Source organism: Alosa alosa, chromosome 7, assembly GCF_017589495.1.
Source record: "Alosa alosa isolate M-15738 ecotype Scorff River chromosome 7, AALO_Geno_1.1, whole genome shotgun sequence".
Taxonomy (NCBI): Eukaryota; Metazoa; Chordata; class Actinopteri; order Clupeiformes; family Clupeidae; genus Alosa; species Alosa alosa.
Genome location: NC_063195.1, coordinates 20,793,231 through 20,817,295, shown reverse-complemented (window position 1 = coordinate 20,817,295; position 24,065 = coordinate 20,793,231). Strand labels below are relative to the sequence as shown.

The window sequence follows — 24,065 nt, the reverse complement described above, 5'->3', positions numbered from 1 at the left end:
TTGGCTGACAATACAAGTGTTATGGAGCGAAGATGATGAAACTAAGGCGGTTTGATGTGTAATCACAAGTTATTATATTACAGCTTATTTACATTTCTGTAGTGCCACCTGCTGGTAGGCTACTCATTTTCACAGTCATAAATAAACAGTAACAGCCGCTGACTGTAACCAGTTAACCTAGGCTAAGTCATTATGGACCTTTTTTTTTTTTTTTTTTTAAAGAAATTATGTGTGAAAAACTAAGTGACCTTACTTTATTGACCAGGACGCCTACTTATTGTGTTCTCAACCATACATTACTGTAAAATGATTATGTTACTGAAAATAATTAACAAAGAAATGTACAGAAGGCAAAATCAGACAAGTCAACTGTTTTCCATGTTTTTTTTTTATTATTATTCTCATCAATATTTGTAATTTGTGTATGAATTTGAAGAATAGTTATTTAAGTATTTATCAAATACAAAAAAAGAGAGAAGCGAGAAAAGGATACAAACACACACAAGTCTTCTTCTGTGCACTTATAAAACCTCATCACACCGGCTGGAGTCTCAGTCTCTCACCTACAGCTGAAATGTCAGAAGAATAAAAACAACAAACTCATCTATAAAAGAGCTCAACTCCTTTTTGAAAAAGGGCCATAAAAACAACCACAACAATGAACAGTTAATAATAGTTTTTTTTTTTTTTTTTTTTTAGAACGCAAGCCAGGTTAAAATCTGAACGTTTCGGAGTACACAAAAGCTATGTGTAAGACATTGCACGAAAAAAGTTAAAACGATATGAAACAATACAATTTGTTTTGTACATACACAACAAAACTATACAAAATAGCCAACAAAAGACTTTTCCTCAGTGGTCTATTTTTTAAAAAAGAATACTGTCATATAATTTAAAAAAAATAACTTTGTGCAAAGACGTCCGCATTTTAAAATTTCAAAACGAAACCAGGTCTGACCCAATATTAGAGTACATATCATTTCCTGTTAGCTCTTAAGTTGTTTAGACCGAAGGGCAGTCTTCTCAAAATGGCAGACAAAGTAGTGCTTTAAAAGATGAGGATAGAACCTAGCCTGGAGTCAGCTGACAGTGAGAGAACGTTTCTCTTTCTCCAATGTCTAAAAAAAAGGCATATTGACCTTTTCATAGCTCACAGGCCTTCAAATTTCATACCTTCTTGAACAAAAAAAGGTAATCTGTACAATAAACGTTTAAAACAACATACATTGTAGTTATACTGTAAGTTTCACCATCAACTTCAGAGACAGAGAAAGTCAGAGAGAAGGAGGGGGGGGGGGGGGGCTAAAACATCCACAGTTCTTCCAGAGTTTTACAGTTGGAGAATACGTTTGTACAATATCAATCCAAACGATAAAGCGCCACGTTTCGCTCCAGTTTAATCAAACGCACACATGCACACACACACATTCCCTTTAGGCAAGTTCCATAGGATCACCACATTTTTCACAGTACACCCTTCCCGAAACAGGAGACCAAAGCAGGTCTCGATGCGACTCCCTGGAAATAAACACACACAACCAAATGTACACACTCAACTGTGTTATGCACCCAAATGAACAACACACACACACACACAGACATACCCACATACATACAGTATATAAACACTTGTTAATGACATTCTCTTGTTTTTTGCCTTAGTCCTTAGATGACGCTTAGACACCATGTAACATCAAGTCGAAATTGCGGTTTCAAGCGTTTTTGAAAAAAATATCCCCCGTCACAGCAGACCAATCACTTCCAAACGGTCTAAAGCTAAAAATTGTCATGCAATGCAAACACACTCAGTATTAAAGGGTTTTTCATAATGTGGCAGAGAAGAAGAAGAAACAGTGAGAGAGGAAGAAAACCAGAGAAATGGAGAAGAGAGAGAGAGAGAGAGAGAGAGAGAGAGCAAGAAAGAGAAAGAGAAAGAGAAGACCTACACATAGTAAATCTTCAAAGAGTCTTTGCTCGGGGGTTTACCTCCCCTCGTGTATGTTCCAGCATTCGCGCCCTTCCAGACTTCCACAGTGGTTATCAGCCCTTAAAATCAGAGAAGGTTTGAAAGTCCTGCGCTCGTCGAAAAAAAGGAAAAATATCACCAAAAAAAAAAATGCAGATGTCCACCGTGCCAATATCAGCAGAGTAGCTGGATGGCTGTGTGACATGGCGCTGCCAAGCAGTGGCACTCAGGGGCCAGGAGTGGGCACAACACAAAAGGTGCCAACGTTGCCAACACCGGCCAGTTTCCCCAGACGCCATGGCTACCACCAACCCACAATGCCGCGCACGCCGAACCCTTAGGGGGGGGACACTGTCGGCTGCCAGCACAGCTGACCATCAGTATCTGACCCTCGTGAGGGGCACTGACCCTCGTGAGGATGGTAAAAGACACACGAATGGTTTTAAACGGCAGCACTACCATCGTGTATCCACAGGGGGGCACTGTGGACACCACCGGCACGAGGAGGGCACGGCCTGCCAAAAGGCGGTTTGAGAGCTGTGCTGACCGCAACCCATAAAGGCCAACGCAGCAGTGTGCAGGTGGAGACTCTGTATGGTGACCAAGAGTGAAAAGAAAAACCTTTTTTAGCCAAAAATCGTTTCTGTCTGGTTTTTACTTTGTCGTTAAGGCCTTCTATATGTGCATGAGCATCCGACTTCTCCAACATCTCCCTACGTAAAATAGGCTCCTGGATTCTGCACTATTTTTTTATCTTCAAATTCACACACACACACATATTCATTTCAAAAGAAAAAAGGCAAGAATGTTAGCCAGTTAAGTAAATGAGGTCCTATATAAAAAAGAAACTGGAGTCACTGAAGTCACTTTGAATGGACTAAAAATGTAGACTAGAACAGGAGTGCGAGTACATTCCTCTCAGGTTAGAGGGAAAAAAGTTCTGTCTCAGAGCAACACTTCATTATCTAAGCACCCTAACACACTATGACACACACGAATGTGCATGCACACGCACACACACACGCACACACACACACAGACACACACACTCACTTAAGTCTCCCAACCCCTTTTAACATAGCACAAAAAGAGCACCTACTCACAGGATTTCACAGAAATAATAACATCTAAACAAAAAATCATAACACTTTCTTATACAAAATAAACAAACAACAAAAAAGTGCAAAACCAAGCTGCCTGATATGCTGGCTACCATCTCCTCATGACGACACACGCTGTGACTGAAACGTGTGTTTTGTCTAGTTTTTTTTCGTCTTTTTTTTTTGTTGCATCTTTTAAAAGGCAGCACATACGCTTGAACACACATTTAAAAAACAGTTTGTTTTTTTTCCCTCCTACTTGAGCTGCGTAGAAGGGGGCAGCTACACACCAACAACATTAACAAACCACCGTGACAACATCCAGTATGGGGGGTAGGTGGCCAAGATGGCGGTGACTCACAGGTTCCAAAAGTCAACACTTCTTGTCATATTCCTTTTCCACAGGAAAATCAGTTTGTCCTTGACTTTCTGTCATTTATTCCTTCTTTCCATCTTCCTTCCATTCTTACATTTTGCAGTATTTTTTGTTTTTTGTTTTCCTTGTTTGCTTCCTTGTCGAAGAGTCACTCTTTATGAATTGATTTGCCTTTTCCCGCCGTTGCACTGTAACAGTCCAGAAGCCCCATCCCTCCCTCTCGCTCTCCCTCTCTCTCTCGGAGGGTTTAAGATCTGCGGGGATCTCAGGAGGTGAGGAGGAGGTGTGGAGTGTGAGGATAGGGTGGGGTGGGGTGGGGCAGAGATGTGTGTGTGTGTGTGTGTGTGTGTGTGTGTGTGTGTGTGTGTGTGTGTGTGTGTGTGTGTGGGGTGGGGGGGGTTCAGATGGGCTTGGTGTAGCCGAAGACTCCGACGGGGAAGTGCTTGACGTGGGTGGGCCACTGGGCGGCCAGCTGGAAAAACTTGACGTCATTCCACTCCACGCCGTCGATGGACACTGCGGAGAATTACAACCAACAGCGTGAGCACATGCCGGCCCAGTCGCAGGCCTTCCTCTAGTCATCTTGGCTAAGACAGTTTCAAGACTATAGTGAGTAGTGCTGTAGTAAGGAGATTTATGGCTTAAAACACACTGTTAACACAGGGTACAGGGGTCTCCAACCTTTTTTCCTCCAAGAGCTACTTTGACAAAATGAACATGGCCGAGAGCTACTAATGTTTTATAGACTGTTAGTAGTAGCATGTATTCACATAGCTGATCTCCACCCAACACAGCTGAATACGTTTCGTATGGGTTTTAGAGCTCCTTTCAATTCCTTTACCTTCTGTCTTTGTGGATTGTGAATTTGATTTGATAGGAATTTGATCAGGTTACCAAATGACTTAGTCATCAAATTAGCAAACATTTTCCTTAAAAACTACCTGAGCTACCTGTTGGAGACCCCTGCTCTAGTACCTACTTGGTATGTCTGTTCTTGTAAATTAGCAACCTGTAAAAGATATATCAAACATTCCTACACACTCCAGCTAGGGTGACCAGATGAGATTGGCTGAAATTCGGGAAGCTTTTTTTTCGCGGGGGGGGGTATAATAGTCTATGTAGGTCTACATAGACTATTATAAAAGATAATGAATTTTCAAACCTGTACCAAAACACTTTTTTATTCAAACATCGAGTCTGCCTCAAAATACAACATAGAAATCATGTTGGGAATGTCATTGTGGGAAAAAAAAAACAATGACTGCGTAACAGTGCAAATCAGACCTTTCAGAATAAGGATAATAGCCTAACGCTAATAACAAGCCTTGCCAAAACTATGGGTCATTAAGTAAGAATACAAAATAATTGTTAGATTAAGTAGATTATGTTAAAACGACATCGGACATTAGGCCGAACTTCCGACGTATTTTTTTGCACACATGACGCGACCAATTAATCACTGCTGGCTCTGCCTGCTGCGCTGCCTGCACATTCAATGTCCCGGCCCGGCTGCTGCAACTAGCTCTCTTCATCTAGGCCTACTCTATAAAACAGAAACACCAAACTCTCTTCTACACACTTTGCAGAATGCTTTCATTTCGTCGCGTAAGGCTTTATCAATCCACGGGTACCTCCCCATCCACTCCTCCCGGTACCTGCATAGACGTTTCCCAGACAGCAAAATATATTTGGGCCAGATCTGGTCCAGATCTTCATTAGCATTTGGCGCAGATCCACTAAACGGACCTGCCCCGTGGTCATTTCTTCCAACGGGCCAATACCGGAACAGGTTGGAATTACGGATCAGAGACAGATCTGGGCCAGAACTGGTACAGTTATTATTGCCATGGCAATTGGTGCGGATCTGGCCCAGACTCATATTCTACATCTGGGCCTGGTCTGTGATTCATATTTAGGCTATCAGACAATTAGCCTTTTGCTTTTTAGCGGCATGTTGGGGTTCCGGTACATCAGCCATGTCAAGGAATGAATAAAAATGAGCTAAAATCAGTGCATATTCGCGGCTAATTATAGAACGTCAAAAAAGAAACAAAGTAGCTGGGGCTGCATCCAGACACTTAGCTGCAGTCGGGGGCTGCATGCAGTCGACTCAACCTCTCTACGGACAGTTTTTAATGTTTATCAGAAAATAACTACTCAGTATTCTGATTGAGTATAATGTTCGGGACAATTAGGGCCGGATTCGGGATTCGGGATAAACGCTTAGATTTCGGGACTGTCCCGAATTGCTCAGGACGTCTGGTCACCCTAACTCCAACAATTGGGTGGAGAAAAAAATCTGGTGACGCAATTCTCAATGTCGCCACAGGGTGGCAGCAGAGAACTCTGTAAGTTCCACACATTCTTTCAACAGAGAATGGCCTCCTGTTCTGATTCATGCCCCCAGATGTTGAACCATTTGGAGCATTTTGACCAAAACTAAATGGGTTTAGACCAAAAAGTAGTTGTTTTTTCCCCCTTGAGAACCAGGGTGGGTGTGTCATTCTACAGTTCAGTTATACACGCTAGTTAGTTATACCTAGTTAGTTATGACGCATCCATGTTTCCTTCCCAAACTGGTGGATATGTGGGCTGATTCACTAGATACTACAAAGGCTCAAAGAGTTCAGAATGGAACCAGTTCAACAACCAGCTCTCTGCTGGTCGAAAAACGTCCATCATCTGGGCACATTAAATACACAGTGTAAGTGAGGCAGTGTCTCATAGACTGTGTGTGTGTGTGTGTGTGTGTGTGTGTGTGTGTGTGTGTGTGCTTGTGTGTGTGTGTGCGCTTGTGTGTGTGTGTGTGTGAGCCTCCACGTACCTCTCAGCATGGTGTGCTGGTGTTTGGCAGTGCAGATGAGGCGACTGATGCCCTCGATCACCTGGCTCTTCGAGTCCACGTCCTTCTCTTTGAGCTTCTTGCTCAGGAAAATCACTGCACACAACACACACACACACACACACACACACACACACACACACACACACACACACATTTAATAGAAAATGTATCAATAGCTGGTTACATAACGTAGTACTACAGCTTTTTTCTTTTTCCTTTTGCATCTGTAGACCTTAACAATGCAAGATGGAGCCCTTTGATCTGAGCTGAAATGGAGAGAGACGAAGCACAGCGAGTCTCTTGCAATCCATTAAACTTTGATATCCCAGAGAAAGACCTGCAGTAAGTGAGCCTCGGGCTGTTCTGAGAACAGGGCGAGACTGGCAGACACAGACACAAGATACAAGGAAACTGATGTCGGATGGGGTGTCGGATGGGGTTGTTTACAGTTATCAGTCGAGTGAATCAACGTTCAGTGTTCTGCGCTCACTCACTCAGTAAAGGGCTATCTGGAGAGGGCAGGCTGTCTGGTTAAATGACTTGATGTGGATGCAACAATCTATGAATGTTATTTGAGCATTTTCAGGAAACATACCTAAATTCCTGCTATGCATGTATATACTTCTGAGGAATCAGAAAATTGAAAAAATGATGATGAAATGGAAAAATGAAATGGGAGTTGCCACCCCATCTCTCTATACCACTCCAGGCACAGAAACACTAACCCAGGAAATAAATCCATGTAAACCCATATCACCTTTATTAGTCATAACTTCTGCCCCCCCCACTCCTCTTCTTGTCCCTACACCCTGTTCCTACACCATTTCCCGTGACGGTCATTAAACGTGAGGGTCATTAAATGCCATCTGAAACCAATTCTCAGGGGGTGGAAGAGGGTGTAGGCCAAGGGCTAGTTTGGAAAAGCCCTCCCCCCCTCTCTCTCTTTCTCTCTCCCTCTCTCTCTAGTCTCTCCCTCTCTCTCGTCTATCTCTCTCTCACTCAGTCTCTCTCTCCCCACTTCTCTCGCTCTCTCCCTCTTCCTCTCTCATTCTCTCTCTCCATTTCCCCCCTTCTCCCTCTCTCCCTCTTTCTCTCTCTCCCCCCTCTCTCTCTCACCCTTCTTGTTCTTCTCCTTCATGACGACGGTCATGGCCATTCCGGGCGGCGGCGCCAGTTCGCCCCCTGCGGGCACGCGGGAGACGGCCAGCGAGCGGAAGTTGCTCTTGAGCGTGTTCTTGACGCCCACGTCCCTCTTCTCACCCTCCTTGCGCTTCTCCACGCCCGGCAGCGTCCAGTAGTCCACCTGCAGACCCATCACCTCTCCGCCAGTGCACGGAGAACTGAGCACACACACACACACGCGCACACACACAGCAACACACACACATAGAATGTGAACCTAAAGCATAAATGTATGTATGTTGAAAATCTGCAATATATGTAAACTCATTAAGTATACTGCACTGTATGTAAACTGTGTATTAATCTAAATACATGCATAGATGCATGCACTTATATCCAGAGGCTACTACAACTCTCAAACACAAAACACACAGAACACACACGTGCTTGAAAACGAGATACTCTCACATATACATACACATATACACACATACAGAAAGAAGCACTCACACAGACACAGAGACAGACAGACAGACACACACACACACACACACACACACACACACACACACACACACACACACACACACACACACACACACACACACACAAACGGACTATCTCTACATCTTTTTAATGTCTCTGCTGGAGCTGCTGTTCTGGGGCCTGTGATGTAGGGCTGTAACTAACGATTATTTCCGTAGTAAGAGTAAGAGGCCAAGATTATGTCCTCAAATTCCCTGCTTTGTCCACACCAAAGATATTTAGTTTAGTTTACAGGTGTAAGCAAAGCAGAAAAAAATATATATATTCACGTTTAAGAAGCTGAAATCAGAATTTGTAGGTATTTTCTTTGTAAAATGACACAAAGTGATCAATCAATTCCCAAAATAGTTGCCGATCCATGAAATAGTTGCCAGCCAAACAATTTATAAATGAATGTCCGTGTGTGTGTGTACTGTAAGTGTGTGTGTCTGTGTCCATGTCCGGGTGACCTACCCTGCTCCAGAGAGTGCGTTGGAGACGGAGGGGGAGGAGGGTGGGGTGCAGGTCAGGTCTTTGGCGTACTGTGCCCCTGTCTGAGGTGGGGGGGATGACAGCATGGTCACCCCGGTAACCATGCAGTCATCAGAGTCCACTACAGCAGAGAAAGAGAGAGAGAGATGATGATTTATTTATTACTATTTATTGTTTTGTTATTGTTTCTGTCTATTTGTCAGTCTTTCCTTTTTTTGAGCTGTGAACTTTGCCAATACTGTTAAGTACAGCGTGGCCATGCTAATAAAGCTTATATGAGACTGAGAACAAGGAGAGAGACAGAGCAGAGAGAGAGACAGAGTGAGAGAGAGACAGAGCAGAGAGAGAGACAGAGTGAGAGAGATGGAGAAAAGGAATAAAGGGGATAAAGAATAAAAGAAAGAGAGAGGGGGTATGGATAGAAAAAAGAGACAGATATATATATATATATATATATATATATATAGAGGGCCGATAGAAAATGAAAGCATGGTTGGGGGAGGGGAAGTTAGAGTGAGGAACTCTGGAACAGATCCAGCCGCTATCTTCCTGTTGTGAACTTTTCTGCAGGAGATAAGGAGTGTTATTGAGGTGGGGGGTTAGCAGCCGCCGCTGACTGGATAACATCTCTTCATGTCCGCTTAGGCTGAACACTTTTATTCACTGAAACTATCTTGATGAAGTGTGACTGTGTGTGTGTGTGTGTGTGTGTGTGTGTGTGTGTGTGTGTGTGTGTGTGTGTGTACATACCTGAAGTAGAGAGGCTGTGTTCAACTATTCCCACTTTTACCAGCTGATCAAAGAGAAAGAAATGTATTAGGATCTCCAATGTGTAATGAAATTCCACTGAAGTACATTGAAGTTACACACACACCCACACACTCACCCACACACACCAGGTGACAACTGTACACACATGGACACTGGAGCTGTAACTAACGACAATTTTCATAGTCGATTTAACTGTTGATTATTTTCTCGATAAAATGTCAGAAAATGTTGAAAAAATGTTGATCAGAGTTGTCAACAGTTTTGTCCTTAGATGCCTTATTTTGTCCAAGCATATTAACAGATAAACAAAACAATTGGTAATTTATTTAATAGTTACTAATTGATTAATTGTCGCAGCCCTTGTGGATACACACACACACACACACTCACACACACACACACACAGAGAGAGGCACATATTACCCCAATAAATGGCACAAACTTCTGACAGGAGTCCTCATCAGGGCTGTGAGTAGAGAGGAGAAGAGAAAGAACACATTTTAGTACAACCACCCTCAAGTGTGTGTGTGTGTGTGTGTGTGTGTGTGTGTGTGTGTGTGTGTGTGTGTGTGTGTGTGTGTGTGTGTGTGTGTGTGTGCGTGTGTGAGTGAGTGACAGGATGGCTTCCAGGCGTGAGGACCGGATGTGTGAGCCGGAGGCGGCGACCATGTCAAATCTGATTGGATGAGACATGGCAATGTCCCGCCTCCCCTCGCCCTGGGCAACGGTGGTGAGGGTGTCATGCCATGAGGAGTCTTGATGAGAGAATGCCGGGAGATGGACTGGAATCCTTACATCCTGAACCAATCAGGTGCAAGCGTGGGAGTGGTCTCAGTGGGTGGGAAGGGTCAGAGGGGACGGGGACACCACACTGGGCTGCATTTCCACCAACGGTTGACCCCGAATGACGACAGGACAGTCATTAACGACACGATAACGTCAGGAAACACAGTTGATATTCATGATCACTGCATCATTTTTTTAGAAACAGCTGTATTCGCGGGCTAGTTGTGCAGGATGGAATGTTTTAAAGGTCCCTACGGAACTCTACGGTCATTAGTATTCGTTATGTTTACTGACGTGGACATGCAGTTACCACGGTAGCTAACTACCTCATTATGAATTCAAGGACTCGCTACATGAAGCTATAAAACATAAACAAACTAGAATCACTGATGCATAAAAAAAAGGTATGCCCATTAAAAGCTATTTTGGAAATGAAAACTTCATAACTACATAGACGGGATATTGTAAGCCAAGCCAATATTATATCTTAAAGTATTTAGAGGGCTGAAGTTGGGGTTTGGGGGTCAAAGAAAAGAAAATCACCTCACATCTTCAGGGCAAAAATCTCTAATCTCCCTAATGTTAAATGCCCCCCTGCTCTGTGAGGGCAACAAGTCCACGTCCACGCGTCCTGCTCTAATGGGATCACAAGTGCGGCTTCCGCCGCCCACTGACTGGTCGAGCCTCTCTCTCTCTCTCTCTCTCTCTCTCTCTCTCTCTCTCTGTTCCTTCCTGTGTGTTCTGTCCTTCAACACTAACAGACCATACGTGCCATGTCTCACATACGAGAGAAGAAAAGTGTCACTTATTATTCTCCTCTTTTCTTTCTTTCGCCCCCCCCCTCTCTCCATCCCCATCTCTCCATCTTTTAGTCTTTGTGCGTCTCTGTCCTTTACTTTCTTCATTATTCAGTCTCAACACACAGCAACACCTCGCTGCAGCTTTTCTGCACGTCCTCACCATCTCTCACACCATATCCCCCATCTCTCTCTCTCTCTATCTCTCTCTCTCTCTCTCTCCATCTCTCTCCCCTCTCTCTCTCTCTCTCTCTCCTACTCCTCCCCATGGACCCCTCAGTGACTGTATATTAGAGGATATATAAGGATGATAACATTAGATTATATATCAGGAAATAGTCATCAAATCTCTCTCTTCCTCTTTCACACACACACACACACACACACACACACACACACACACACACACACACACACCCGTCTCTGTCTGTGTTCTATGAGGAAGCGGTAATTGGCTGTGTGACCTTACTGTTGTGTTGTTTGTGTTGGTCCCTGCTGTGAGAGGTCTGATGAGAGTGCGGTCTCAGTGGGGGTGATCACCTTGCCCTCCACCTCTATTAGAACAAACCCTCAAAGCGCTTTCAGACATCCGTGTAAGACCGGAGGTTCTGCGGATGTTAAACTGTGGGGCCATTATATCTGAGCGACATAACCGGTCATATGGAAGTCCGAATTTAGCGGTTGTTCTACTACTGCCCCTAGTATTTCCTCGGACATTATGTAAATGTGCTGTGTCTGAACGAAGCGTAGAACATCGCGGTTAAATTTCACACCTAGTGAGAGGGCGTGTTGGTGGCGTTTCTTTCGTCGTCCATGGTTAGATCTGACTTAAATGCCAGTGTTACGATGGAGTGGCATAGTGCTGTCCAGAAAATCTCCGACCTGGAAACATGCAGACATCACGGACTACTGTCCATGAGGGCATACAACATTTTGATAGAACACATGAAGGAACGGCAAGAGACACGCGTTGTAGCCTACAACTGCATGGCAAAGGCCAAAGCGAATTCAAAAGACTGAATGCGCCATAAGCAGAAGGCTGAAAAGGCAGTAGCCTACAGTGGCGTCGTTGACGACAATAACAGGAGTATTTAATAAATTGTTAGCCAACACGGTCGGTTTTCTGTTCATTGATAGCCTTCTCATGACCTCACTGCTGAGCTTGCTGATATTTGTTGAGCATAAATATGCCTAGAAAATGAAAGCGGCGAAAACCCAACTTTGTTCCAAGCTCCTTACGTAAATGCAATAGACACATGGGGGAGAGGATGCTTTTGGAAAAAATAAACCATGAAAAAAACGAACCACTTCACTGGTATGTTAGTATTTTGTTTGCTGCTTAAAAACGTTGTATATGATGGCCTTGAAGTCTTGAGTTAGCCTACTGAATTGGCTGGTACCATAAAGTTTGTGCATGCTCTCTCTCTCCAACGTAAACCAGATTTGGGGTTCCATAGCCAAGTAATTCTGCTGCGTAACGTTGAAAACAGATAAATGTGTTTATTCGAAGCACACATACAAATACTGTAGGTCAATTTCAAGTGCGCACTTACGTGACTACTTCAAGTATTAGCCTACGCACAATAGATTTTTCTTCTTTAGCCTACATAATGCACTTTGTAAACAAACAGCAGCTGTGACAGCGGCCGCATATATTCTGCGTCATATCTCGCATCTTGTGAACTCTACAAGCCCCCACCCCTCACTCAACAACCACACAGAGATTCTGTAATGTGTGTGTATGTCGTTCACACATAGGTCTGTATAAGGTCAGCATAAGGTCCGCAGGTTAGCATCATATCTGAATAATCCGAAGGGTAGGACCTCCGCTCTGACAAACCTCCGCATATACTCCGGAGGTTATATCTGAAAGCGCTTTCTGACACACAGAGACTGTGTGTGTGTGTGTGTGTGTGTGCATGTGGGTGTGCTGTGTGTGTGTGTGTGTTTCTGAATGTGTCTATATTTCTTTATCTGCATAGTGTGTGTGTGTGTGTGTGAGTGTGTGTGTGTGTTGGTGTGTGCTGTGTGTGTTTGTGTGCGTGTAACTTTTCAAATGAGCTAGCGTATGTATGACCTCACAGTGCTACTGAGAGGTTGAGATACTCTCATGTGTAAAGATATTTGCACTTGGCCACACAGCTTCTCCTTACTGAAGGGTGACAACTAATCAAACATAACAACCTTCAGCCTCCAGGGTTTTTGTATATGAAGCCCTGATATATATTTTCTTTACATTTATGTATTCATATCTTTCACTTTAAAATACAAAGCCCCGCTGTCTCTACTTCCCTGTCTTCCAAACTGAAGTTGAACTAAACTTTTTTTTTTATGGCACTATGCTTTCAATATGCTTTTTAGTCCTTTCCTTTGGACCCTGCTTTATCTACAGTAGGATGCAAATACCCTCCTCTCTCTCTCCGCCACCCACTGACTGGTCGAGCCTCTCTCTCTCTCTCTCTCTCTCTCTCTCTCTCTCTCTCTCTCTCTTTTATCACATGCCGATCTAGTTTTATTTTCCCCTGTGATGTCCGTTTGAGAGAATGTGATTGAAGCAGCTTATGAAAGAAAGATACAGAGAGAGAGAGAGAGAGATAGAAAGAGAGTGTGTGAGAGAGAGAGATAGAGAAAGTGTTTGTGGGAGAAAGAAAGAGATGTGTGAGAGAGATGTGAGAGAGTGTGTGAGAGAGAGAGATAGATAGAGAGAGAGATGTGAGAGAGTGTGTATGTGTCTGTGATTTGAAGCTGTTTAAATATGTACGGGGGAGACTAATGCACTTTCCATCAGGGCACTAAAAAATGGTTACTGGGGCTGTGGAGACACCAGAACACCCCACACACACACACCAAAAAAAAGAAAGTGGTGGAGTCAGCGCACAAACCAAACCAAGCCAGAAGCAAACCAAAGCTGCTTGGTTAGGAAAAATACATACAGCGGAGTTAATCACACGCACACACATCACGCACACACACACACACACACACACACACACACACACACACACACACACAGCAAAAGAGGACAAAGCCAATGGGTCAAGGCAAGGGCATAGGTTGTCGGGCAGACGTCAGACACAAGAGAGGTGGCGGCATCACGAGGGGGATGTGAGTGTTAGACGACAGCAAACGAGGGGGGCTGAGGAACAGTTGGACGAGGGACAGCAGACGTCCAAGCCAAGAAACAAACAAACAAACAAAAAAAACGAGGACACGTTTGAAAAAAAAAAAAAAAACATCAACAGTGTGACGGGTACCTGATGTAAAAATCAAAATACAAACTTCTCTTCCTTGAGTGCAAACGAAAAAGACAAACAGGGGAAAGAAAGGATAAAAAAGATGTATAAATAGAGCGATAGCATTAAAAAGAAAACGAAAACAAAAACAAACAATCAACGCTGTTTCACTTCTTCAACTGAACATTGAACAGCACAACAGATTCACAGAGAGACAGATCAGCGGAGCATTATTCACCATAAACATTTCTCGCCCCAACAGTCACAGTTTCTTATGTGGCTCAGGAAAAAAACGTGGGCGTCAGAATGTAATCAGACTCATTTGGTGATATGAATGTCTCATCCATGTGACAAAAAAATAACGGCCACCATTTGGAGATGTTATCGAGAGAAACAAAAGGCGTTGATCAGCGAGAAGGAATTAAATGTTGAAATTAATCAGCGTTTGATTTATGAATTGCTGTAACTAGAAGTGATTGGAAGGCAATCAATCAATGTTATGAGCTTTAATTAACTGGCGTCCCTTGGCATGATGGGAAACAAGTAGCTGTAAAAAAGGCGTTTCAGAACAAGGCGTTAAATGTGCAATTATTAAACCAACGCAGAAATATGCATGCACACACACACGCACGCACGCACACACGCACACACACACACTGTATACACACACAAACACATACACACATGTTGTCTACTGTCTAGACACACAACCACAACCACAAGTGCATCCTCTCTTCCTCTTTCTTGCACACACACACACACACACACACTCACACACACACACTCACACACACACAGCGCGTACCTTTTCTGTTTGTAAGTTAGCATGGCCTCTGAGATGGGGAACTGGTGAGATACGCTGGCTCCAGCCAGATACTGGTTTACACGGCCATTCACATCGATGTTATCTGCCCGGAGACAAGACCGCAGCAAGACCGCACACAAACATCACAGTCATGGTCACACTCCAGGGGAAATCAACACAAACAGCTTCTAAGTTTATGAGCGCTGATTTATTAGAGCAGGTCATTATGAACAGAATTATCAGCAGGGTTCAATCGTGCAATATTGTTATTATTAACAATGTGTGTATTACACAGTATTATCCACTGTCTGCAATATGGACATGGCTGCTGATTGCTAGTGGTTCTGTATTTCAGTAAAACAAACTATTACCTGATGGATGAAACACTACTCAATCTGTATAAACATTTACCAGCATCTCAAGTATCACACACACACACACACATACATACACAAACACACACACACACACCTGATGTCGGGGCCTCCAGCCTGCTGAAGGTGTCTCTCCAGCCGGCGTCCATGAAGATGTTGTTGAACTTGCTGTCAAAGGTGGAGATGTATTTGGCCACAGGGTGACATCCTGCCATGACGACACACACAGACACACCACACACACACACACACACACACATTCAGTCATTCAGTTAGAACACTGATCAGTCACAGGATATGAATACAGACATTATGCATACTGTGTGAGCACTAGGCATGGGCCAAATGATTCTATTCCGGGAATCAGTTCTTTCAGTTCCCTTTACCTTCACAAATCGTTCGTTTGATTCGTTCCTTCAGTGCCTAGTGAGCACTCAGTTTGTTTTTTGTTTGTTTTTGTGATGTCTAATTATTAATTAAAACACAGTGTATGTTCAAGGTCATTTTTAATGAACTAGCTTGAATATGATCACACAATGGCACTGTTAGCTCTGCTGAATTCAGAGTAATTGTTTAGGTTTCGGTGCATTACTGACTTTATTTCATTTCTAATTAAAACTCTGACTTTGACCCCCAACCCCTATCCACTTTGAACACGTTTGCCATAGAGGGGATACTAACGTTTTTTTTTAGACATAACAAATTAACTTCCTGTTTACAATTTTTTATGCTGACTCATGTGTTTGTTGCTTGTTTGCTTTTTCAAAGTCACTTCTATTGAAATCTCTGTGTAGCCAGGCCTATTTGGTCAATTTGAAGGCATCATTTTTAAGGTCAAAGTACTCCACCGCGTTGTGCCAAGTCAGAGACCAAGCCAGAGACGTGGTCGAACGCTTGCATGAGCTGCTCTCCTCCTGAACCACACACACACACACACACACTACACACACACACACACACACACACACACACACACACACACACACACACACTACACACACACACACACACACACACACACACACACACACACACTACACACACACATACATACACACACACACACACACACACACTAAACACACACACACACATACTACACACACACACACACACACACACACACACACACACACACACACACTACACACACACACACACACACACACACACTACACACACACACACACACACACACACACACAAACACACTACACATACACACACACCACACACACACACACACACACACACACACACACACACACACACTCCTCTCTGGACTCACCGACGGGGATGACCAGGAAGCGGATGTAGCTGAGCCAGTCGGGCGTCTTGTTGGCCAGCTGCTCCACGAAGCAGCGCAGCACAGTGCTGAGGTAACTCTGGTCCCCCGCCACCGCCACCTTGATGGGGGGAGGGGTCTGGGCATTACAGTTACAACTGGGGGAGAGAGAGAGAGAGAGAGAGAGAGAGAGAGAGAGAGAAAGGGAGATGGATAGAGAGAGAGAAAGGGAGAGAGAGAAAGAAAGGGAGATCGATAGAGAGAGATAGAAAGACAAAGAAAGGGAGATGAAGAGAGAAAGAGAGAAAAGGAGATAGATAGATAGAGAGAGAGAGAGAGAGGGGGGGTAAACAGGAATAAAAGAAAGAGATGTTATCCTCTTAATTTCCTCTGGAAGTAACAGGCAGACAGGCTTGGCATCTTACTGGTGCAACTGCTGTTGCAGGGATGAAAAAAAGAGGCTCAAATCATGCCCCTGATGACGAGCTGTGCCACACTGTACACACCACATAACTCACATTCATCCTTAGGATGAAGTACACTCATTCATCCTTACGTGCTCAACGTACATCTTCACAACACAGTGCACTGCTTAGGATGAAGTACACTCACAAACTGACTCAATGGCAACAGCATCACCTACATAAAGCTCAATGTACTGAATATCTGGTATACGTTGCAGGAGATAGAGCTATCGGTTAGCTGTCCGTCATCCACATATGGCTGGCTGTGTGCAATAGTGATGGCACTGTGGATCAGCTCAAGAGCAATGCAGATAACCAAATATAAATAAACTAACATACCAAATATATGACCATACAAACATAACAATACAGATAACAACACAAATGATAACATCACTTTCTTCTCTAGATGCTTCTCTGGATGAGGATAGCTGCCCTTGACATCACCTGGCTAAGCTCAATGTATATCTGCTATTCACCGTAGGAGATGAAAGTGGAGCGTTGTGTGGCTCCCTTGTGGTTGTGTGTGTGTGTGTGTGTGTGTGTGTCTGTGTGTGTGTGTGTGTGTGTGTGTGTCTGTGTGTGTGTGTGTCTGTGTGTCTGTGTGTGTGTGTGTGTGTGTGTGTGTGTGCGCGTGCGCCTGCGTGTGAGATAGCTCCCTGCTGCTGTGTGGTTGGTGATGCTGTGGGTCAGGGCAGTAAACTCACAAGCGCTGTATGCGCGTGACGATGGTGGTGAAGGCGGCCTGCACGTCTGCGCTGGAGATGGTGGACACGATGGGCTGGCCGTGTTCATGCAGGATCTCATTCAGATACTACAGAGGGAGAGAGAGAGAGAGAGAGAGAGAGAGAGAGAGAGAGAGAGAGAGGGAGGGAGGGAGGGAGAGAGAGAGAGAGAGAGAGAGAGATAGAGAGAGAGAGAGAGAGAGGGAGGCACAGAATTTGAGTTTAACAAAGTTTCAATTTAAAGGCAGTTTACTATATTATATGCCGACAGACAGAGAGAGAAAGAGTGAGATAGAGAGAGAGAGATTTGAATATTTGATTTACATGAAGCATGAGGAGATGAAAGAACTGTAGAGTAAAGGAAAAGTGGACGAGAGATGGGACAGCGAGACGTTTACGTTCTGGCTTTGCCAGGTGGATTTTCTCTTACCGCTTTCACACCTTTAACGACTCCGGCAAGAAAAAACCAAGGCAGGCACACACAGAGGTGTAACCGGCTAAATGTGCTGTAGTGATTATGCCAGACCAGTTGATGGCGCCGCCTGTGCAGAAGCTTCCACGATAATTTCGGCGTGAATCCGCGTAGAAGAAAACATTGTTAAAACCGTTTGTTAAGCCAGAGAATGTCTAATAAGTGCTCTGGTTAAGCAGTCGCATGAAATAAGGGAGACTACAGACAATTCGGTTTTCAATTCAACTGTTAAACTAATAAAGTTCATTTTCAAGGTATGTGACTGCTATGTGAAATTTCAAATGCTTAGCCTACGATTGCATTAGGTCTGAGCACCACTGGAGAAAACACTAACATGCAGTAAGCTAATGTTTAACTAAGTTAAGCTAACGCGGTGCTTCTAACTTAGCCACTAAAGGCTGATAGGCTACATTGTGCACAAAAATCATGACAGGAGAAAGAAAAACATTTTAATATGATAAATAAATGGTTTGTTTTGACAAGCAGCATGTCAGGTCGAGTGCCGTGGCTGAGTTGAGAGGTGGGGCTATGTCGTCATAAAGTTGCCGGGCTTCCGCACCTACAGGCGTCTACACAGCTTAAAGTTAGCCGGCGGTTTCAAAAGTTCCTACCGGCCGGTTTCAAAGCTATCGGTTTCAGTCTCCTAAACTGCCGGCGTCGTGCACATGCAAGGCGTAACCGTTAACAAAACCTCACCGGTTTCACAAAAACCGGCGTCGTGTGCACGGCCCCTCATCAGAGATCTAGCAGTGTGGAGCTAATAGGAGACTGGAGACACACCGACCAGCCAGTCAGTCAGAGAGAGAGAGAGAGAGGGGGGGAGAAATAAAGAAAGAAATAAAGACCACAAGTGAAGAGTTCTCACCCACGAGGTGAGAGAAATACGTGGGTGGCAGACAGATGAAAGCGAAGGCATGAAAAAGAGAGAGAAAGATTGGGGTGCTGATGGAGAGAGAGAAAGAGAGAGAGAGAGAGAGAAGTAGAGAGAGAGAGAGAGAGAGGAGGGGAGAGAGAGAGAGAGAGAGAGAGAGAGAGAGAGAGAGGAGGGGAGAGAAAGAGGGAGAAGGGGTGACAGGAAAAGAGATGGGATAAAAATGATAACTGAAAAAGGCATTTGAGCCACCAGCCGTGAAATCACTGACTGAATCCAAAACACAATAACCTGTGGGCCATATCACACGCACACACTCACACACACTCGCACACACACACTCGCACACATACACACACACACGCACAGACACAATAATAATATATACAACAATAACTACACGCACACACACACACACACAAACACACACACACACGCACAGACATACACACACTCGCACACACACACTCGCACACACACACACACACACGCACAGACATACACACACATATACACACACACGCACGCACACACAAACACACACACACAATACACACACACACACACACACACTGCACACACACACACACACGCATTCAGACATACACACACACACGCACACACAAACACACACACTCAGCACACACACACTATACACACACACAATGCACAGACATCTGCATATACACACGCATATTAATAATAAACACACACACACTAACGCCACAAGCAAGACAAACACACTATTTTGCATCTGCATAATTCAAACACATTTTTCCCCCTGTGGTCCTCTGGGACCAACAGAAATGTCCAAGTGCAGTCTGGTTTCACACGGAAGGTTCAAGTTTCTATCGATGTCATTTGGACTCAGTGCATCCCCGAGCGTGTTTAAGTGGAGCAGCCCTATAGGGGATAACTGTAACTTATTATAATACCCTGCTGAGCAGGACACAAACATAAATAACAACACTGCACATCAGCTGATAAATCACAGCCTGCGTGATAAATAACAACGACTAACAGCTTGTCTATGTAATTAATGATAATGATGCATAGGTATTTGACGGGTCATACATCTTCAGCTTGTTTCAACTCTACATGGAATAAATAGCCGAGAGGAATACGCTGTGTGTTAGAGATGGACACGGGTTTACTCAGGGCAGATGCGGATGACCTTTGCTTATAAGTCTCTGTCATGGCAGGTCAATTTCTGTGCAACAGAACCATACTCAATTGATTTGACCATGATGAGGAGAAAAAGGTCAACCTGGCTTCATGTCTAAATGTGTAATATTACACTCCAGGCTGGAGCACAGCTCGGCTTTTCAGGACTGATGGAAATCTATTGTCAGATGAACTGCAATATTGGCCCATATTCTTTGTGTGTGTGTGAGAGAGAGAGAGAGAGAGAGAGAGAGAGAGAGAGAGAGAATAGATGAAAAGGAAAAAGTGAGCATACCCAGCAGGGTAGAGGTAGCACAGGAGGAACAACACCTGCTCACTCGACTGAGTTTCAACAGCCTGGCACTAGTAATAGCACACTCTCTCTCTCCATCCCTCTCTCCCTCCATCCCTCTCTTTCCCTCTCTCTCTCCCTCCCTCTCTCTCTCTTTCCCTCTCTCTCTCTCCATCCCTCTCCCTTTCCTCTCTCTCCCTCTCTCTCTCCATCCCTCTCATCCTCTCTTTTCTCTCTCTCCCCTCCCCTCTCCTCTCTTTTCTCTCTCCATCCCTCTCTTTCCCCTCTCTCTCCATCCCTCTCTTTCTCTCTCTTTCTCTCCCTCTCTCTCTCCATCCCTCTCTCTCTCTCATCCCATCACATGAACGCAGAATCATGTGTGTGTGCATGTGCGCAGTGACATATCCTTCACAACTACACAGACTCACACACCAACTCTCAAACACACTAACAGTCACACACATCTACACAGTGCTCACTCACATTCCATCTCTTTTTCTCTGAGACAATGCCACCCTCTCTCTCTCTCTCTCTCTCTCTCTCTCTCTCTCTCACCCACCCACCTGCACACCCACACACACAGACACACACACACACACAGACCTGGCCCTGCCAGTCGGTGGTGTTGATGAGGATGATGCTCTCTGGCAGTGTCTCGTCTGAGTTGAGGATCTGGTTCAGCTGGTCGTAAACAGACTTCCTGGGAACCTGGGCGAGGAAGAGGAGTAGCAGAGAGGAAAAGAGGAAGGCCAAGTAGTCATTAGGATGACTGGGGCACAATCATCTTACCACACAAGTAGTACAATTTCCATATGCTGAAAAGACACCCACACACACACACACACACACACCCACACACAGACACACACACACACACACACACACACACACACACACACACACACACACACTCACTCCACTCACACACACATACTTACACAGACACACAGACACACTCGCTCCACAAACACACACACACACACTCACACACAGACACACACACACACTCACACACAGACACACTCGCTCCACAAACACACACACAACACACTCACACACAGACACACTCGCTCCACAAACACACACACACACTCCTCACACTTAATTTCACACACACATACTTACACAGACATTATTAGACACACTCCTGCCCTAAACACACACACACACACACTCACACACAGACACACACACACACTCACACACAGACACACTCGCCCCACACACACACACACACACACTCACACACAGACACACTCGCTCCACAAACACACACACACACACACACACACACACACTGACCTGTACAGTGAGCCTGGAGTCGGGCGAGGTCTCGCTGTCGATGCTGCTGGTGCGGTCACTCTGGGCCTTGGAGTTCTGCCGGTCCTTCATGGAGGTGCTCCGGGTGCGCCGTGCAAGCTTGTTCTCCGTTTTACTGCAGAACACAGAACCAGAAGAACATCTCAGTGTCAGAGGAAAACCCTCACTCTATGAGGCACGGAAATATCCCCAAGGGATAGGTCTCAATAGGCTGAGGAAGGTTTGGCATAACTAAAGGACCGCAAAATCATTTTTAAACCTTTTGGTGGAAGGGTAGCTACAGATCTAAACCTAAACCCATTCAAGTGCTTAGGTAGCAACTCCTTAGGAAGCAACTCCTTAGGAAGCTACTCCTTAGGTAGCAACTCCTTAGGAAGCAACTCCTTAGGAAGCAACTCTTTAGGAAGCAACTCCTTAGGTAGCAACTCCTTAGGAAGCAACTCCTTAGTAAGCAACTCTTTAGGAAGCAACTCTTTAGGTAGATACCCCAAAAACAGATGATGGAAACATTACTGAGGGGACTATGAGGAGCATTTTGCTTTTAGATCTCTATGATATGATGGATCTGAGAGGACGAAGACAAAAATAGACACAAATGCTAATAAATAAATAAATGAATTAAATAACAAAGAAACCATTTACGTAAACAAACATGTCTTGCCCTTGTTCCACAGGGGAATCTCATGCAGTTGTGCTGTGATGTTTAGTGAAGCCGGAGAAGGACCTGAAGTATACAAAAATGTCTTGCCCTCTCAAGCAGTTGTGCCGTGGTGTTTAGAGAAGAACCCCCCAGCCGCTGCATGCGTTCGCTACGTTAACGTTTTAACTCAGTGGGCCCTTTTTTTTCGAGACGTGCGCGTCGGCATTCATAAAGAAAAAACAAAAAGAACAAAAAAAACACCGTCTGTCAGACAATCGCCCAGGGACTCTTTCCCTAGATGTGCCTGTTGGCGCCGACCCGACGTTCACAATAAAAACACAACGTGATGCTTTTCCGGAAGAGTCCGTAGGGACTCGTAGCTGTGAGTCTGTCCTCTGTCTCGTAATTATTTGTGCAATTAAAAGGTTTAGTACAAATCAAACACTCAAACAGAAGGCACAGGGTTGTAATCAACACATGCTGTAAATTATGTATGCAAGGAAAAGCCTCTGCATTATTTAAGCGTTTTGGGGCAAGAATGCAGAGTATTTTTTATTTTATTTTTGATGAAATAAAAAGATGAATGAACTAGGCAGTTAGCCTTGGATCTGTCTTCACAATAGAATTCACATGCCATTGACATAGGTTTCACTGATGGGTGAAGTGAATAACACACTCCGACTCAAAGCACAAAAAACTATGCCGGGCATGAATAGACTGGGCATCTTCTGTGATGGACAGGGAAGGGTGGAACAGAGAGACTACTGGACACTTCTACGGAGAACAGACATGTGAGGGGTGTGTTTTGAGCAAATCAAATGTTAATTTAAACAAAATAGGGCTTTGTGTCCAAAACAGGCGATTGTTGTGGCTTGGCCTTGTGAAAGTCGCCTTAATTTTGTCGCACAGAAGTTGCCTGCGATATGTCTGTGTGTGTGTGTATGTGTGTGTGTCTGTGTGTATGTGTGTGTGTATAAATTTGTTTGAAGAATGGGAAGTTACCTTGGTGATAAGTGATGGTTCCTGGGTAATATTTGGCTGTGGGACTGTGGAACTGTGGAAGCATGCATGGGCCCGTTTGTGTGTGTGTGTGTTTGTGTATGTGCATGCGTGTGTGTGTGTGTGTGTGTGTGTGTGTGTGTGTGTGCGTGTGTGTGTATGCGCGCGTGTGTGTGTGTGTGTGTGTGTGTAGGCGGTGTGTGTGTGTGTGTGTATGTGTGTGTGTGTGTGTGTGTGTGTGTGTGTGTGTGTGTGTGTACGCGCGTGTGTGTGTTTGTATGTGTGTGGGAGGAAGTTGGACCTTTCTGTGTAATTACATGTCTTGCAACAAGTGCTGATATGTGTTGAAAACGAAACTTTCAAAAAGTTTCACTTTTAATCACTTCTTCACCCGTATCTAGTTACTAGATCACATACGCACGCACGCACGCACACACACACACACACACACACACACACACACACACACACACACACACACACACACACACACACACACACACACTTCAGAGCTTAAATGGGAGTACCTGGGGGACATGTGACTCTGGGACTCGGTCTTGGAGAGTTTGCCCACGGTGCCAGCCAGCTTGTCCGTGCTCACGTCCCAGCTGGCGCTGAGCTCGGCTGCAGCAACGCTCGTC

The 24,065-nt window shown here is 44.6% G+C and overlaps 1 protein-coding gene across 2 annotated transcripts in view; it reads right to left on the bottom strand.

The window, feature by feature from the left end:
• Positions 1-370: 370 nt before the first annotated feature.
• Positions 371-24,065, bottom strand: part of si:ch211-126j24.1 (phosphofurin acidic cluster sorting protein 2) — an 86,029-nt gene continuing 62,334 nt past the window's right edge. For both annotated transcript variants that reach the window (XM_048248784.1, XM_048248785.1), the window contains exons 12-24: positions 23,952-24,065; positions 21,768-21,900; positions 21,069-21,173; positions 17,649-17,755; positions 16,481-16,635; positions 15,290-15,400; positions 14,819-14,921; positions 9,621-9,663; positions 9,177-9,219; positions 8,409-8,547; positions 7,404-7,627; positions 6,267-6,380; positions 371-3,958 (exon numbers count right to left, since the gene is read on the bottom strand). The exon at positions 23,952-24,065 is cut by the window's right edge and continues 35 nt beyond it. In XM_048248784.1, the coding sequence (XP_048104741.1) occupies positions 3,843-3,958; positions 6,267-6,380; positions 7,404-7,627; positions 8,409-8,547; positions 9,177-9,219; positions 9,621-9,663; positions 14,819-14,921; positions 15,290-15,400; positions 16,481-16,635; positions 17,649-17,755; positions 21,069-21,173; positions 21,768-21,900; positions 23,952-24,065 (1,507 nt within the window). In that variant the 3' untranslated portion in view covers positions 371-3,842. The remainder of the gene's footprint in view (positions 3,959-6,266; positions 6,381-7,403; positions 7,628-8,408; positions 8,548-9,176; positions 9,220-9,620; positions 9,664-14,818; positions 14,922-15,289; positions 15,401-16,480; positions 16,636-17,648; positions 17,756-21,068; positions 21,174-21,767; positions 21,901-23,951) is intronic.